Genomic DNA, 16900 nt, shown 5'->3' on the forward strand with positions numbered 1-16900 from the left:
TTTAACAGAATGTCAAGAAAATGAAATTATTTTATTTTTATTAATATCAAAACTTTTAATAAATTTTTCGCTTGTTTAAACTCTGTAATGACGCAAATTTATAAGCAATTTATATATATATATATATATATATATATATATATATATATATAAAATTTCATTCAAAATACAAAAACAAAAAACAAAAATTTTCAAAAAAGAAAATTGCTCCCTATATCTATAAACTTAGATTTCATTCATAATTAATTTCGAAAGGAAATTTTTCCAAAATTTAATTTGATTATTAACTCAAATTAATTTCACCCCCTTCAAAATCACCAAGAAAAAAAAAAGTAAAAAAGAAAAAAATTACTATTCAATCCGTTTCATTAAAAATCAGCATTTTCGAGCCACTTAAATTCCCCTATATAATGCACTCATATATACTCTTCCCATCTAGCTACGTGCATCTGTTGAAAACGAGAAAAACGACCTCCCCGGAACCGTCTGGAAAAACAATGCAACGGCGGCGGCCGGATCGATACGAGCGACAGGTACGAGATCCCCATAGCGATTACTCGAGACTGACTGGTTCGCTCCGAGGAGGAATATGGTTATCGATATATTACAGGGCAAAACCCGACCATTTCGAGATGCTGAACGATGAATTATTCAGGACGAGGTGGCAACGGTAGGACGTCGAAGTTGTGCAGCCGACAAACCGCCTCCTCCCCATCCTCCTCCCCTCTCTCCCCGCTGTTAAAATGTATTTTCTCTATGGCGGATCGGCGAAGTTTCCGCATCGTGAACCGCTACTACCGTTATATCACGTGTGTATATATATATATGTATATCATCCCGATAATGATGTATCGATTAGGCGAGTTCATTAACGAAACTTTTAATTGCGAAAAGATTGCCTTCTTTGTGGCGGTTCGGTTAAAGTGGAGGAAAAAAAAAAAAAAAAAAAAAANAAAAAAAAAAAAAAAAAAATACGAGGCTTTGATGTGTATGTAGAAGGGGGGAGATCGTTAAAAATGAAAATATAAAATATAATCATTCATTATGAGGAATATCCTTTTAGAGTAGTTTATTGATTTGGGGGGAGGGGGAGAGAGGAATGTTTTATTCGGTTATTTTGAAATTTTAAGATTTAGATGTAGCATAAAAATGTTAATGTATTTGAAGGATATTTTGAGAGGAAACAAGGATACGCGAAACATATCGAGATATATTAATTCCAAAAGAATATATAAATAATGTTGATTAAAGATAAATATGATTTACGTGTATATATATATATATATGTACGAATATTGTTCTTGGGTGTAAATATGTATAATGGATTGTATACGCAAACACGCAATATCAATGATGATTCATTTATCGAAACCGAAATCTTACAAACAAAATATAACTTTATAAACAAATATTGCTACAGCATATATAATTATCCATTTCACGATTTGTAATTTATGCTGTAGAACGATAAAATTTACAACTTTGGCTCTCCATGATATAACGGAAATAATTTTGCAATCATAAGGAAATAATGATATTGCGTGTTTTATATAAAATATATATATATACAAATATAAAAAAGATTAGAAGAAACTTTTAATTATCCTTTCTTTCCGTTTTATTATTACAAGAAAATATGTAACAATAAGTTAAATGAATTTGAATTAACTTTCTTTTTATATCTATTTATAAAACAATTTTAACAAAACGTTAATTATTCAAAATTATTTATTTTATAATTTTAAAAATAAAATAATAAGAAAGAAAAAAAAGATAAAAATGAAATGCACTTTTTTTAAATACAAAATTTTTCCTTTTTTTTTTGTAATAATTTCTTTGATCTTTTCCTTAGGGTGCTATAAATAGCTGATAAAACACGCAATATTATTTTTATCCTAGCTATTTACATGCAATATATTACTATACGAGTTGCTTCGATTGAATCAATAACCTTGAGAGAGGTCAATCAATTATAAAAACAAGAAATAAAAAACGTATTTCTCGTACTTCTCTCATGCTATTTACTTGATATATTATAATGGTATGCAAAAAAATTTATAATACTCTTAAGAAAAATGGTTTAACACATATCGATCAATATGATAAATGATACGTATTTTCTTTATCGAGTTTTAAATATTTCATTCCATAATCGCTTAACAGTTCTTTAAACATGACGGGAGAAAATGTAGTGAAAGGATCGAAGATATAGATGAGAATCTATATCTATGTTAAATTAGAATCGAAGTTATAAATTATTGAAATTTTTTTTGGTATTTTTTTATAAAAAAATATTTAGATCACGAACATAAATCATATTCTTTAAAAATTATAATATATAAAATATATTGAAACGTAAATATAAATGTATTGAATTTAAATAATTCGAAAATCTTTTTATTGTTTAAATTTTCAATTAAGTAACTAATTCATAATTATTATTGATTTGTCAATTGAAAATTTAAATAGATAGATTTTTGAACTATATAAATTATTTTCAGAATATTTACAATACGTAGTAAAACTTGATTGAAACTAAAGATTTACGAAAAATGGTAAAATATAATTATAGTTTCGTGATATTATACATAGTAGTAAGTGATGAAAATCTTATATAGTGGAAATTTTATTTTCATAAAAGACATTTTAGATAAATATAATTTTATTTAAAAAAAGAATCTAAAAGGAAAAATCACAAAATTGAAGTTATTTATACCATAAAATTTTTTCCAATAACACGATAACAATGACGAACATATATGAGTTTATATTTAAATTATAAGAGAATGGATATTGCAAGTTATACTGTGCACATCATACGTTGTATACTCCTACCTAAAGTCCGGACATTAACCTCATTGAACACTCGTGGGCGGAAATCGATAAAAGATAAAAAAATTCTAAGCATAACTTCGAGAGACGTTATAATATACGTATGAAATAAAATTTTTTAGAGAATTGTATATCCAAAGCCATTGTAAAATTAATTAATTATTATAATAATAAAGACATTCTTAATTTCGTTCTGAATTTTTGAATATGTTATAGAAATCAACATTTCAAACAACTTTTTCGACTTTGACTTTTGAATTATTTATTTATTTTGAGATTTAATATTAATTTAATATTAACATAATCCTTGAAGCACATCTTTATCATGATGAATATTTCATAATTTTTATAAATAATAATTTTAATATTATCTTCGATACTTACATTTTTTTACATATATATATTTTTATTGTTTATTACTTCGTGTATATTATTGTGCAGAAACTTGGAAACTAGTAAGAAATTTTAAATAAAAGCATCAAAAGTTACACATTAACCTCGCATTATATTACAATCAATTTTATTAATTATAATTTCAAATAAAATTATTTGAATTTCAAATAAAAGCATCAAAAGTCACGCATTGAGTTTTTACTAGTATAATAAATAAATCAAAGCGTGTTGAATTTTAAGAAAAGTATATACCAAACAAAGACGACAATAAAAAAGTATAAATCAAAATCAAATTTTTGCTTCATTAAAATAACCATCTTTGTTTTTTATTACCTCTAAACAAATTTCTAGTATACCATTTATTAATTTTTATTTTTTTTTTTGCTTAAAGTAATCCCTAATATACACAAACATTTATTACAAGCGGTTAATTTCATAATATTTACATCACACTGAAAATATTACTGCTTTCAAATTCTCTAAACCACGATGATAAGATACTTACATAACTTTGAAATAATAAAATTTGATAATTTCTTATGAAAGATAAAAACATTATCTTTGGAATTTAAATTTGACATAAATAAAATAAAAATTTAAAGAAATTTTATCCTTCATAAAAAATTATCAAATTTTATCATTTCAAAATTCTGTAAATATCTTATCATCGTGATTTAGAGAATTTTTATAAACAAAATAATTTCATAATTTTATTATATCATAAAATAATAAATGGAAACACTATACTCTGTGTATATTCTTTTAAATCTACAATAGATAAGGGTATAACATGTCAATATACTTTTCACATTGAATGTAAGTACTGAATATAACCCATATGAAGAATAAATGTAACAGGGAAACGTATTTTTAGTAAGATTGACCTTTACACAGGATTATATGGATTATATTTCGATTCGCATTTTTATTAAATATAAATGACACTCTTGCCAGTATTCTCGTTCGACAAAAACAAAACATTAAAATTTAATCGATTTCTGTCTATTTGAAATCTCATTACGAAACTTCGTGTTTTATGGCTGTATTCATTATATAAGAGAATGTACAGTTTATAATTGCATTATGGCGTGTATCGTTCGAGATTCAAAATATATCTTATTAGGATAAAAATTCAAATTCGATTCCAAAAATTTGTGAACAATCTGTTTTTCTTTGTAAATTAATTTGTTTAATTTTCATCTCGTATGAAAAACTTTGAAATATTAACAAATAGATATATATTTCTACATATATTGTTTTTTAGAATTTCGAAGCTTTTTCGAAAATTATAATATTTTATTTTATATTTTTCTGCGTTTCATAAAAAATAAAAGTAAACAAAATCAATTTACAAAAATATAATGTATTTTTTATTTACTTTCCTTTTTATCGATTATTAAAAATTTTTTACGACGAATTTTTAGATCTAATTTCACATTTTAAAAAAAAGAAAAAAATTTCGAAATGCATTATATACAGATTTTTTATAAATTTATAAATATTTTATAAATTTAGATTTTCAGATCTAACATTTTGTATTTTAATACAAGATACAAATGTTCATAATTGCAAAAGGATTAATATTATATGAAACAAATGTAATGCAATTATAACAAACATCTATAGATAAATAGATGTTTATTTATTACATTATACATTCAACGTATATTATATGCGCATATTATCATTATAACCATATATATATAGAGACAAAGCTGTTTCTTTCCATTTTGCTTCATTTAACTTAAATTGCTTGCAGTTTAATAAATAAGCCTCAAATTTTGTATCAACTTTTATGTTTGTTTTGAGCTATAGAATCGACCTTTCAAAGATATCCTATGAGCATATAAATAACTTGCATAAATATTTTTGATTTTGAAATTATTTATTATAAATTTAAAATGAACAACAACAAGAAAATTTATAATCTTTTTTTTTTTAATTTATATTATTCTTCTCAAAATTTAAGAACACAAGTGCACATTTTCACCGTGTAAAATTTTAATTGGACGATCAATCGTGTGTACAGAGAAATAAATAAATTTTCAAGAGAAATTTGTTTCAAACATTTTTCGAAATATCCATACGTGCATATCTTTCGAACGTAAATTAAAAACAAAAAAACAAAAAAACAAGATGCGATTATTTTTTTGAGATTTTTTTGAGATAATTCGAAAAAAAATGCACATATTATCAAAGCTATTTAAAACGGATCTAAACATGTAATCGAGATACGGCAAAACGATATTTATCAAGGAGAAAAGAAAACAGTGGCTAAAGTACATGTTTACGTAGTCTGGCGGCAGTCTGTAGTCGGGAGATAGGGAAATGAAAATGATTACTACGCGCAAATGATTATGATTACTCTCGATCACGAGGAGTTAAGGTTAAGTAAGTAAGGTTTTTTCATTGAGACAAGAAAAAAGCGTGATTTTATTTTGATTCGCTTAAATTCCCATTATTCTTAATCTTTCCTTATTTAAAAGCGAAGAGTAAATAAAGAATGTCATAGAAGATGGATTATTCTTTCTGCCGTTGTTTTTTTCTTTCTTTTTATATAAGTTATAAAAAAACAATAAATGGAATAAAAAGAACATTATTGATTAATGTGTCTTAATGCGATTTATTCGATTTTATTATGGAGTCTGATAAACTCAAAAAAATATCATTAAGCTTTATTATCAAAATTATCAATTGTCCAAAAAATATGAGAATGAATTGATTCATTCTCCTTTCAATTTAATGGCAGAAAATCTTTTTTTTTTGTGAAGTGAAAGTAATTAATTGAACTGTTGAATATTCATTAAGAAATTTAAAAAAAACATAAGAAATATGTGAAAATCTTAAATAAAAAAATGAAGAGTTGAAAAAATACAAAAAGAGTTATAAAGCTATAATTATTCTGATGTAATATTTAATATAAATATTAAAATATAAATTTTATGTAAAAATCATTTAGAAAAGAAATGGTATCATTCTGTGTAAAAATATTTTCAATAAACATTATCGTCATAAGTTTAAGACGTATTTAACAGATAATAGTATCTAAATCTACGTTTTATCGAGCAACGTTTTTTCATTGCTTAATGTTTCTTGAACATTAATAATAATAAATATAATAAATATAATAATATTATTATACATAATTCTCATGACCTTAGAACATGGAGTCAAGATAATTGCGAGTGCAAAGTTGCATCAAGATATATTTATAAAATAAGCGAGAATGAAAACAATTAATTGTGTAACAAAATTCAAGCAAAGTAGAAATTTAGTAGAGAAATGAAAATTCAAAATTAATTTAAGAGAAAGGAAAAATATAATTATTGAAATAATTGTTCTATTTATTTTTATAGCTTAATGATAACGATAACTACCCTCACTTTCACAAATGATGTAGCCAACAATGAATACAGGATATAATATATTCTTGTGGTAATCAGGGAGACAAACGTGGTGTGATTAGAGACACAGATTTCAAACACAGATTGTATAAAGAATCTGATGAAGCCATTCATAAATAACGAACCAGTGATGATAATAAAAAATCCAACGTGTTGAATTAATAAGCAATATTTTTCAGATTTATTCGACGATGAAGAAGAACTCATGGGCTAATTTTACTACTAATTTTGTTCATAATAAAATAGTATTTAAAGAGAGGTTAATTATATTTAATAAATCCTGGCATTATCTTCGTCCAAAGAATTATCCGACAGATTTATATTTATACATATTTATGAACTTTATGTGTGCACAAGTTAATTAAAAATTGGAATTTGATGGGATATATTCTTTTTAATTGAATTCCATACTCTTTGGAGAAAGAAAATTAGTTGATCAAAATTGAAAAAAATAGAATTTAATAGATAATAAATTTTAATTTCGTTCCATTATATCTTCGTAGGAGTAAAATTCAATATCAAAAATCAATGTGTAGCTTGATGATGGAACTGTATATGGCCTTTTCTTTTTTATTGAGTGGGTGGTAATAGAAATTGTTTATCTTCATGCTCGAAGATGATGTTTCAAGAAAACTGGAGCACATTCTATTAGAAATATGTACATTGTTTAAATTTAGAATAAATATTCTTCTAATCGATGGACTGGGCAGTAAACTTAAAGATTGTATAAATATCAATATCTTTATATTTTCTTTTTTTGATTTTTTTTTTATTTATATATGAAATGTTAATTATAATAATTAAAACATTCTTTTTTGACATCATTTCCTTGAACTTTTAACTTTCTTTTGTTAATTTTTATAAAATAAATAAGGACTTTATCACTATAAGAAAGTATCAAAAGAATAGATTTGTTCTTTTATTTTTATTTATTATATTCAAATTTAATACTGTTTTAAGAATAATTTTCTATAAAAATTTTTAGAATAAAATTGAAATTTATATCGTTTATAATATTTTTCTAAATATCTAATTTAGTTTTGATAAAATATTTCTTTCATATTTGTATGAATTCTTGGATGTAGTTCAAACAAAAAATATATATTAATAGTATAATAATATTGGAAATAAAAAAGTAGGATAAATAAATATTAAAACAATCTTCGGAAGAAATAAAAATTGTAAAGACGAAAAATAAAAACGTGACATTTTTTTTTCAAACTCGATTGAAATTTTATTTTAACGACAAAGAAAAAAAAAAGAGAGAAGATGTCATTATGTCAACAAGACAATCACTTTTCATTGTGTACTCAACATTTATAATAAATAAACATCGACAATTATCAAAAGATTCGTGAAAAGAGACGTCAAAAGAAATTTACGATTTCCTTAATTTTTCATAAAACGTTTATCTTCCAACTCCGCGCAAAATAATTTAAAATTCTCGCGTTCAATGTAACTCGTGGATCCCTAGGGTGCCATTAGTCACGGTACGCTAATAATCACGGCCGCGATTCGATCAGACGCGTTATTTGGTGCCCTGAAGCATGACTCGAGCAGAAATACCATATTCGAGTAGAATGGAAAATTATGTAAGCAAAAAATCTTCTCTTTCATAAGATACTCGATTTACATGTGCACGTGTTACATTTACGTTTAACTATTCATATTATTCCTGAACGATTGCGAATCAATTCGAGAATAAAATATCTATCGAGAATACAAACAAGGTACAAATAAAAATTATTTTTGACAAGTGGACGCCACTTTGAAGTTGTGAAAGTTACATTCATTATAGTTATATTATTTTCCAGTGACCATTTGCAAAAGAGTGATTCTTAGGAATCTTTTACCATCAAATGTTTTCGAATGAAATTAAATATCAATCGATCGTAGACCTTTGTTTTCAGTTTTCGATTACACGTAATCAATCATCAGAAATGCACAATAAAAAAAAGAAAGAAAAAAATAGAATAATAAAGAATGAAAAACGAAATATCGTACAATGAAAATTGGACAATGTGAAAATACTTTTACTCATCTGGTGCAGTGTCTAATTTTGTAGCACTATCATTCGTTTCAACGATTCAAAGAAAATCGTCAGATCAACAGGAGAATACAACAAGAGTGCAGCAATCAGAATCGCGATCCTTCAGTATATTCCACGATAGATATCCATCACATGTAAATTACGATTCACTCGTGAAAGAATAATGCACATATAATATTGGATATGCAAATTCTCTGTGAAAAAGAGTTGAAATTATCATTTAAATTAATTGAAAGAAACTCGTCGATATTTTCTATTATTACGACAAGTCCACGTGTCTGTCACCGATGATCAAGGCGACAGAGAGAATTTTTCCAATGAATGAGAAGTGAAAAATAAACGGACAATCATTGAAAATCTTACCTGACCGAGCCTGAAGTGACCAAAAATGGCATTGGTGTTGGGCATGGGCTCAATGGCGAACTGCTCACTGAACTGCGAGTGCTGCTCAACACCGAGTGTGGACATTGCGGGGGACCGACGTGTCCGCCAGAGGATGCGCTCCCTTTGCTCGAGGAACGACCTTTCAGACAAGGAATTTTCGACCAGCCGCTAACATTCTTTCCCGACAATCCTGTGAACGAATACATATGCTGTTATTGTCACATTATGAATTTCACATTATTACACGTAATTTATTTGTTTTGGATTAATATATTGATTTAAATTTTGAAAATTTTCATCAATTCTACATTTTGATGAAAGGTTACGTTTCATTAATAAAATTATCTTGTAACAAGTGTTTAAATGTTACAATATAAATTATATATAAATTATTGTAATTAAGAATTGATAAATGAAATTATGTTTCTATCTTAATTAAATACATTATTAATTTTGTTTAAAATATCTTCATGTGTAATTGGAGAACACAACAAAATCTGAAATTCAATCAAATTGGTTGGAGTTTTATATATATTTTTGTTTCTGGAAATGGAACGAAGTAAAAAGAATGGATAGAAGTACATGAATATAATTTTTGAAAATGTTTTAATTTAAATCTCGAAATATGTGAAAATTGAAACATAAATGTATAAAATGTACTAAATGAAATATTATATTTCATTATTATTATATTGGTAAATAAGATGAAATTATTAATTTTAAGGGCAATAATTATTAATTAATTTAAATAACATTTGAAATAATATAATAATAAGCAAATTGCGCAAACAGATTTAATATATAATCAAATTTTCATTGATAATTAAATTTCCAATTTCGTACTTATCAATTAATTCAATTTCTCGAAATAATTTATTATTATTATTGCTAAACATTTCAAACATTCTTGATATCTACAATCTTTAAAAACGAATTCTTGATATTCCTCTTTCACTTATTCTTTCTCAAAATTATACTACACACAATTATACTAATGAATATTAATTAATAGAATTTTATCTCTATTTAATTACAAATCAATTTCTATTCTTTTACCAACGATACATATACATTGATACATATTGAGAAAAATCCTATACTTTTTCCAATAATCCATTTTATTATTTAATTCCACTCTAAAAAAAAAAAAAAAAAAATTAGAATTCGCCCCCAAAAATTCGAATTATTATTCCGAATACGTAAATCATATTCATATGGAGGTAAAATCGAACAAAAATCTCGCATAAAAAACATCGAAAATGCAAATTCGAATCACTACCTGCGTCACAAAGTATATAATCATCGCATACACGTTCTATTTGCACGCTCTGGATAATTTCCACCGGTCCATAAATTATTCATAAAAAGTATATCACGTTAATTTTACAATATCGTTCATGTTGTGCTTGTTAATAAAAAACCATTCGATTGCAAATTTTTTTTCCACTTTGGACTCGATATTACGAAGGTAACGCACGCCACGTAACCTTGACCATAGAAGGTCGAAGGTTTCCGCCTGACGTGAAGTACAAAATGGTGGGGTGAACGATAGCTTTGTGGAGTGGGTTGCTCGCAGCGCCGCGAAAGCTGTACTTATCGCCAACAAAGGCCAAGCCTTTCGTGTAACCCAGATGCGGAGGATTCGAGCTTAAATGGCGGTTTGTTTCGTTTTTTCAGAGCGCGGCTGGAAAAATTTGAATTATTCGGATATGGGACGTAAATTACCCTAATTTTCATCGCTTGTATTTGCTGGATTAATTTTTTGGGATATTTTATTGACATTATTATCGTTCGTATAACAGCGTATAATTTTAATTGGTAATGTATTTTTTTATAAAAATACGAGTAATATCGTAAAACTTAATAAACAGAGAATTGTTTGTTGTAAATTTTTAAAATAAAATCAAATTATAATTATGCGATTTTGATGAAGAAATGATTAATATTATAAAATCGAAAAAGATTTTTTTCTATTTTATTATAATAATACTTGTAATAGTACTACTTCACATATAGAAAAGTTATTAAGATAAAAAAATCTTTGAAAATATAGTTCAAAAGAACTAATATTAAGAAAATTTTTTTATTACATTTTGTATTTTTTTTTTTTTTTCTATTATATGTATAAGTAAATATTATTCCATTGAAATTATATTTTTAAACTGACATTATTTATAAGATCTAATTGTATAACGACCTACATATGAGATTTGGGAGAAAGAAAGAAAGAAAATCCACCCAGAGAAGATCATCTTGAATGGAAACTTCAAATAATAAACAAAAGTAAGACTCTGTGGAGCCATGATGAGAATCAGATCTAACATTCGAATTTATCTTATAAATGAAGAGCATTCAGTTACAAAATACTTCAATATTCACATACAGGATGCTGTGATTTTTAGATTCCAAAATTCATTAGAATAGTCTAAGTCTACAAATATTTTTAAAATTGTTATATAATCAATTTCACTTTTATTTAAAAATTTTATTCTTTCTTTTCAAATTTTTTCAAACGAAGAATCACTCTCCACCTCGAATAACAAGGTACCCTATATAAGATCCAAATATATTTCAAAGAAATGTGCTAAACTCGTTATTATTTTTTAAACTATCTTTTTCGTATAAAATATATATCGTTATTAAAATGTTTATGCATTCATTTAAATTTAATATAAAAAAAACTACAAAATGCAAACGAACACAAAATATATTATTTTATATTTATATTCGTAAAATTTGAATTTTTTGAATTTGAATTTGAATATTTTAAAAAATTTTAATTTGTAATAATAAATATCCAATCTAACCAACACATTCTATATTATAACGCTCAAAATCCATTCGAGTTATGGCTGTTTTCGATCCTTCGTAAGAAGTTTCAAGCGCAAAAAAGGGAAGGAAACGATGGACAATAAGTCGATATCGGTGCACAATAAAGGTCGAGCAGATACGTTTAAACTTACGTGTATTGAAAAAGTACTCGGCTGAAATTCTCGTTTCAGGATTTTGTCGATACAAACAAAACCGAGGCGTATCGATCTACCGTCGTTTTTCCTCGTTCAACCTCCTATATCTCAATAAGTTCGTTTTATTACGGAATTGGCAACTGCGATTGGATCTATCTCGGATCAACCTCGGTTCAGTTCAATACTACAATGCTCGCTTATTATCGTCTTTTCACGGATCTTGTAAAATGAAACTTTAATTCTTCTACTTTTCAAGAGTATTGGAATAGATTTTTGAAATAGATATTTCGTCGTATAGACTAATTTCAGCATTGCGTTTAAATTAAAATTTCGATGTTTAGTACGAATGTGTAATGTGTTTTCATTTTAATTAACGATAGATCTAATATTCTTGTAATTTATTTCAGCTTGGAAAATATATTTTTGAAATAAATGAAATAAATATACATATATATCTATTTCTTCCAATAATATAGGATTTTGCAAATAAACTTTTTGTTTTTTAAATAGCATTTATGTAAAGAAATGAGAATTATAAATATATATTGTAATTTATGCAAATATATAGATATTATTCTGAAATGAATAATTTGACTGAGATATAAAAAAATAATTTTTCAAATAATAATATAAAATATAGTATTATTTTGGATTAAAAATTTTAAATATAGGTAAATAAATTCCTTTTACAGATTTTTCATAAAATTTTTTGCAATATTTTTCGCTTTGAGAAATATTTTTTCGATTATATGAATAATCGATTGCGTATAACAAATTTTGTTATAAATTATTCATACCTTTTCTATTGCGCTGTATTTCACGTTATAAATAAAACATAATAATATTCATTGTATAATATAAAAACATAATTATATTTTACATATTTCTAATAAACTTATTTTTCAAATATATAAAAATTGTTTCAAAATAATTTCTCTACAAAATTTAAAAAATGATTATAAAAATTAAGACAAACGAAAATTAATAAAAAATTACTATTAAAACTTATTCTTTAAGCAACTTAATCTTGCAACTTGACTAAATAAAACCAAGAGCCAATGATAAACCAAGAAAAATGATAGAGTTATCTCACTCTATCCTCGTCACACTTTATCTCTGTCTCACTTCATCTAACGAAAAATTGCTCGCAACTTGAAAAGCTGCATAACATTTTTATATATCAATTCTCGTGTTTATTTTAGCTTCTTCTTTATTCGAATCTTTCTGTATAATACAAATTTTCATAAAAATTATTTCAACAATAATAAAAATGATTATATGATAATAGATAATTATAAATATATAAATAATAATGTAAAAATTGTAATTATCATCACATCTGATGATTATCCATCTATCAGTTTCAATTATTTTATCTATTAATGATTACTCAATGATTGGTTAATAGTTATTGAATAATCGAATGTTGAACTCGTGTTTTTAATTACAGTCATTAATCATTAATCAAATTGTATATTTTTGACGAATTGTTGAATGATTTATAAATGCATTATCAGAAGAATTCTCGTTCTTAAAAAGCGATCAGGTGTTTTTAATGTATTCATATATTAAAAACAAACCTGGCCTACTTGCATCCACATCGGTTCTGTTGTATTAATCGCCTTTTCTTCGCGTTCCTTTCCTGCATCGCGGTTTATCCGCAATGAAATGAACGCTTGCCTTTTGCAACAAGCTTTAGAAAGAAAAATTGTTAATTTGCACATAATATGTTAATGCTTACCATTGACGTAATTATGCAAATGTGAAGGAGAATAAAGATGAGGAGGGAATATAATTTTGTGAGCTTAGAAATTTTTAAAATTTAAATTAGAAAACTTGAAGCAAGCATAAGGAGGAGTACAAAGAAAAATTCTAGAAATTTTTACTTTCTTTTTAATTTAAAATGCGTTTATACACGTTTTTAGAAGCTAAAAACAAACACAGAATGTCGATTTAGATTTTTTTGTTAAGTTTGCATTAGATGAAACGAGATGGAATGTATTTGCTTTGATTTCTAGAATCGATCCTCCAAAATTATTCCAATAAATTAACATCTTGTATACATTTATCTATTTAGTGAATAAATAAGATGTAATATTATAAAACACATATATCCATCAAGTGTTTTGCTTTTCTAATTTTCACATCAATCTATAATCTTCAAACAAGTTGAAATAAAGTTAAAGTAAAATAAATAATCAACAAGCTAACAAGTGACATAGAAAATTTAATTGCTAACTTTACATATAATTAAATTTTATATTAAAAAATAAAAGTTTATATACAATAAATATTAATTAAAAAAAAATAATAAACTCAATTTGTAATTTTTAATAATCATTAAATACAATTATATGACATGGATTATTAATCTTTCACAAGAATTCTTTCTTAAAAAATATTCAACTTTTAAAATTCTCTTCCAGATCTGATGCATATGAATGACATAATATCGTTAGCAGCAGTTTGTTTTCTTCCTTGTTTTTCAATTGAAAACAATAAAGGAATTGCGTGGCAAAAAGTCTTCAATTGATCTTAAGCATGATTAATCATTATGATCTGTAGAAAAAAAATTTAACAATTGAAAATTTAATGTTCAATTGTTCTAACACGTTCAATTCTACGCAATTGAATTTTCATTCATAAACTGATGAGAATTTTACGAAAACAATTTATTATTTGAAGATTGTTTTTAGATAAAAAAAAAAAATTCCATCATTTTAAATTAGATTGTGGTGTTGGCGTTGCTTTTCTACCGGTTCAGAAGCTATAAACAGGCGCAAGCCTAATTTCAGCGTTTCTCGGCCTCCCACGTAGTTAAAAGTTAAAAGCATTAGCCTCCAAGGAGCGCTCAGTAATGCCCCTTATAAAGAATACGGTCTGAAAGGACATTCAATTATATTCCAATGTTTTTAATTTTACAACGTTTACTCCAGCCATGAAGGAATTTCATAAAATCATAGGGACAGTAAAATTTCTTCGAGATTAAATTAGATTTGTTAAATTATAATGCTATTTATTAAAATAAACAAAAAAAAATTGAAATATAAACAATTTGTGATATTTTATAAGGCGTATATTTTTAATTTTCATGGTAGATCATCAAGATTCTTATAAATTTTGATTAAATAGATTGTACTATTTTACAACAAATCATTTTTTATTGAGCTTATTATTTTTGTATTATTAATTAAATTTCATTAATGTAATTCATAATGTAATTAATTTCATTAATGTAAAAATTCTATTTCTTATCATAATACATAAATATGTAATTTTTATCTCCAAATATCTCCAAAAAATATAATTTATGTTTAAACTGTACTATCTATGTAAAATAATTCTAGCAAATTAGAGCAAAAATATTATGCTTTATGAGCAAATATATGCTCTAATAAAATTATGGCAATATTTAATTAAACCTTATGAATTAAATTAAAATATTTCTCTAAAATATTTCTCTAGAATAATATATAAGAATAATATACAAGAAAAGAAGAATAATCTCTTATATTCGCTTGAAATAACTTTATTGTATTATTATTTATTTTATTTTTTACAAAACAGTTTAAATTCAAGGAAATTCGAATCGTTAAAAGCTTGAAAAAATCATGTATTCGAATATATTAAATAAAAATCAAAATATTTTTCATAATAAAGAAATATAACAATATGTATAATAACAATAACAGAAGATCATTGAAAGAAAAGATTAAATAATTATACAATTGATTAGATAAATTATTATTTCATTAAATAATACAATCTATTCACAACGAATTTCATAATCTAATACTTTGTTTAATAATATAAAATTATTTGTAATTGCCAATTATCTTACTAAAAAAACTAACTGCAAGAGTATTACACGTGCCAGATTACGATTCAAAAAATTACAGATTCAGATATTAGAACAAATGGTATTACTTGGCAAGATTTTCAAATAAGACAAAGTGACTTTTTAGTGATATATTCGCTCTAATTACATGTTAAGAGAATAAGTTTGCTGCCAAAATATTGCAGTTATTTTAAAAAGAGTACTGATATATTGTTATAAATGAGTTATAAATGCAGCAAATTCTATTTCTTATTTAATATAAATTCTTATTATTAAATTTAAGTTTAAACATTTTCAATGAAAAAAATCTTCAAATTCGATATTAAATTGTTATTTAATTTATTATACATAAAAATTACAATAATTTATTATTACATTGTACTTTAAAATAACGATCAATAAATTAAAATGAATAAAACGAATAGAAAATTAAACTGATTTTTTAAACAAGATAGAATGATTTTTTATGAAATATTTATATTATTGTAATTTTGTAATTATTGTAATGTTTTTTGTAATATAAAGATTATGAATAAATTATAAAATTCTGAGCTTACAAACAAGTTTCATGAGAAATTTTCTCCGACAGTATTTCTTGCTTATCGCAATCACAATAATCCTATATTACAAAGTATGCAAATTAAATGTATAAATTTTAGTTTTTAAAATATGATAATATATACATGAAAAGTATTTATATATTTTTTTTTTTTTTGAAAGAAATTCAGTTATTTTGGATTTAATATTTACATTCTTACATTATTTTTTTTAAATTATTGATTAAAATCTTGCATTCAGAAGAATTTTTATATTTTATTCTATCATAAAAAAAAAATTAAATTTCGAATAAAATCATTTTACGCTACAATTACATTTTATAAATTTCCTATATCGTAATATTTTTTAAAAGACATCAAAAATTTAATATTACTTATAAAATTTATAACATATTAAATATACTTATAATATATTGCACAATGTGTTTACAATTGATATTTCTGAGTACAAAAAATTAATTGGAAAAAGAAACTAA

At 24.6% G+C, this 16900-nt stretch overlaps 1 protein-coding gene across 5 annotated transcripts in view; it reads right to left on the minus strand.

Annotated features, from left to right (window-relative positions):
• The window catches only part of LOC122719047, a 112891-nt gene that overhangs the window by 14041 nt on the left and 81950 nt on the right, over positions 1 to 16900 (minus strand). For all 5 annotated transcript variants that reach the window (XM_043944573.1, XM_043944572.1, XM_043944575.1 and 2 more), the window contains exon 4: positions 9043 to 9253. In XM_043944573.1, the coding sequence (XP_043800508.1) occupies positions 9043 to 9253 (211 nt within the window). The remainder of the gene's footprint in view (positions 1 to 9042; positions 9254 to 16900) is intronic.

This window comes from Apis laboriosa, unplaced genomic scaffold (assembly GCF_014066325.1).
Source record: "Apis laboriosa isolate Shangri-la unplaced genomic scaffold, ASM1406632v1 scaffold69_cov144, whole genome shotgun sequence".
Lineage (NCBI taxonomy): Eukaryota > Metazoa > Arthropoda > Insecta > Hymenoptera > Apidae > Apis > Apis laboriosa.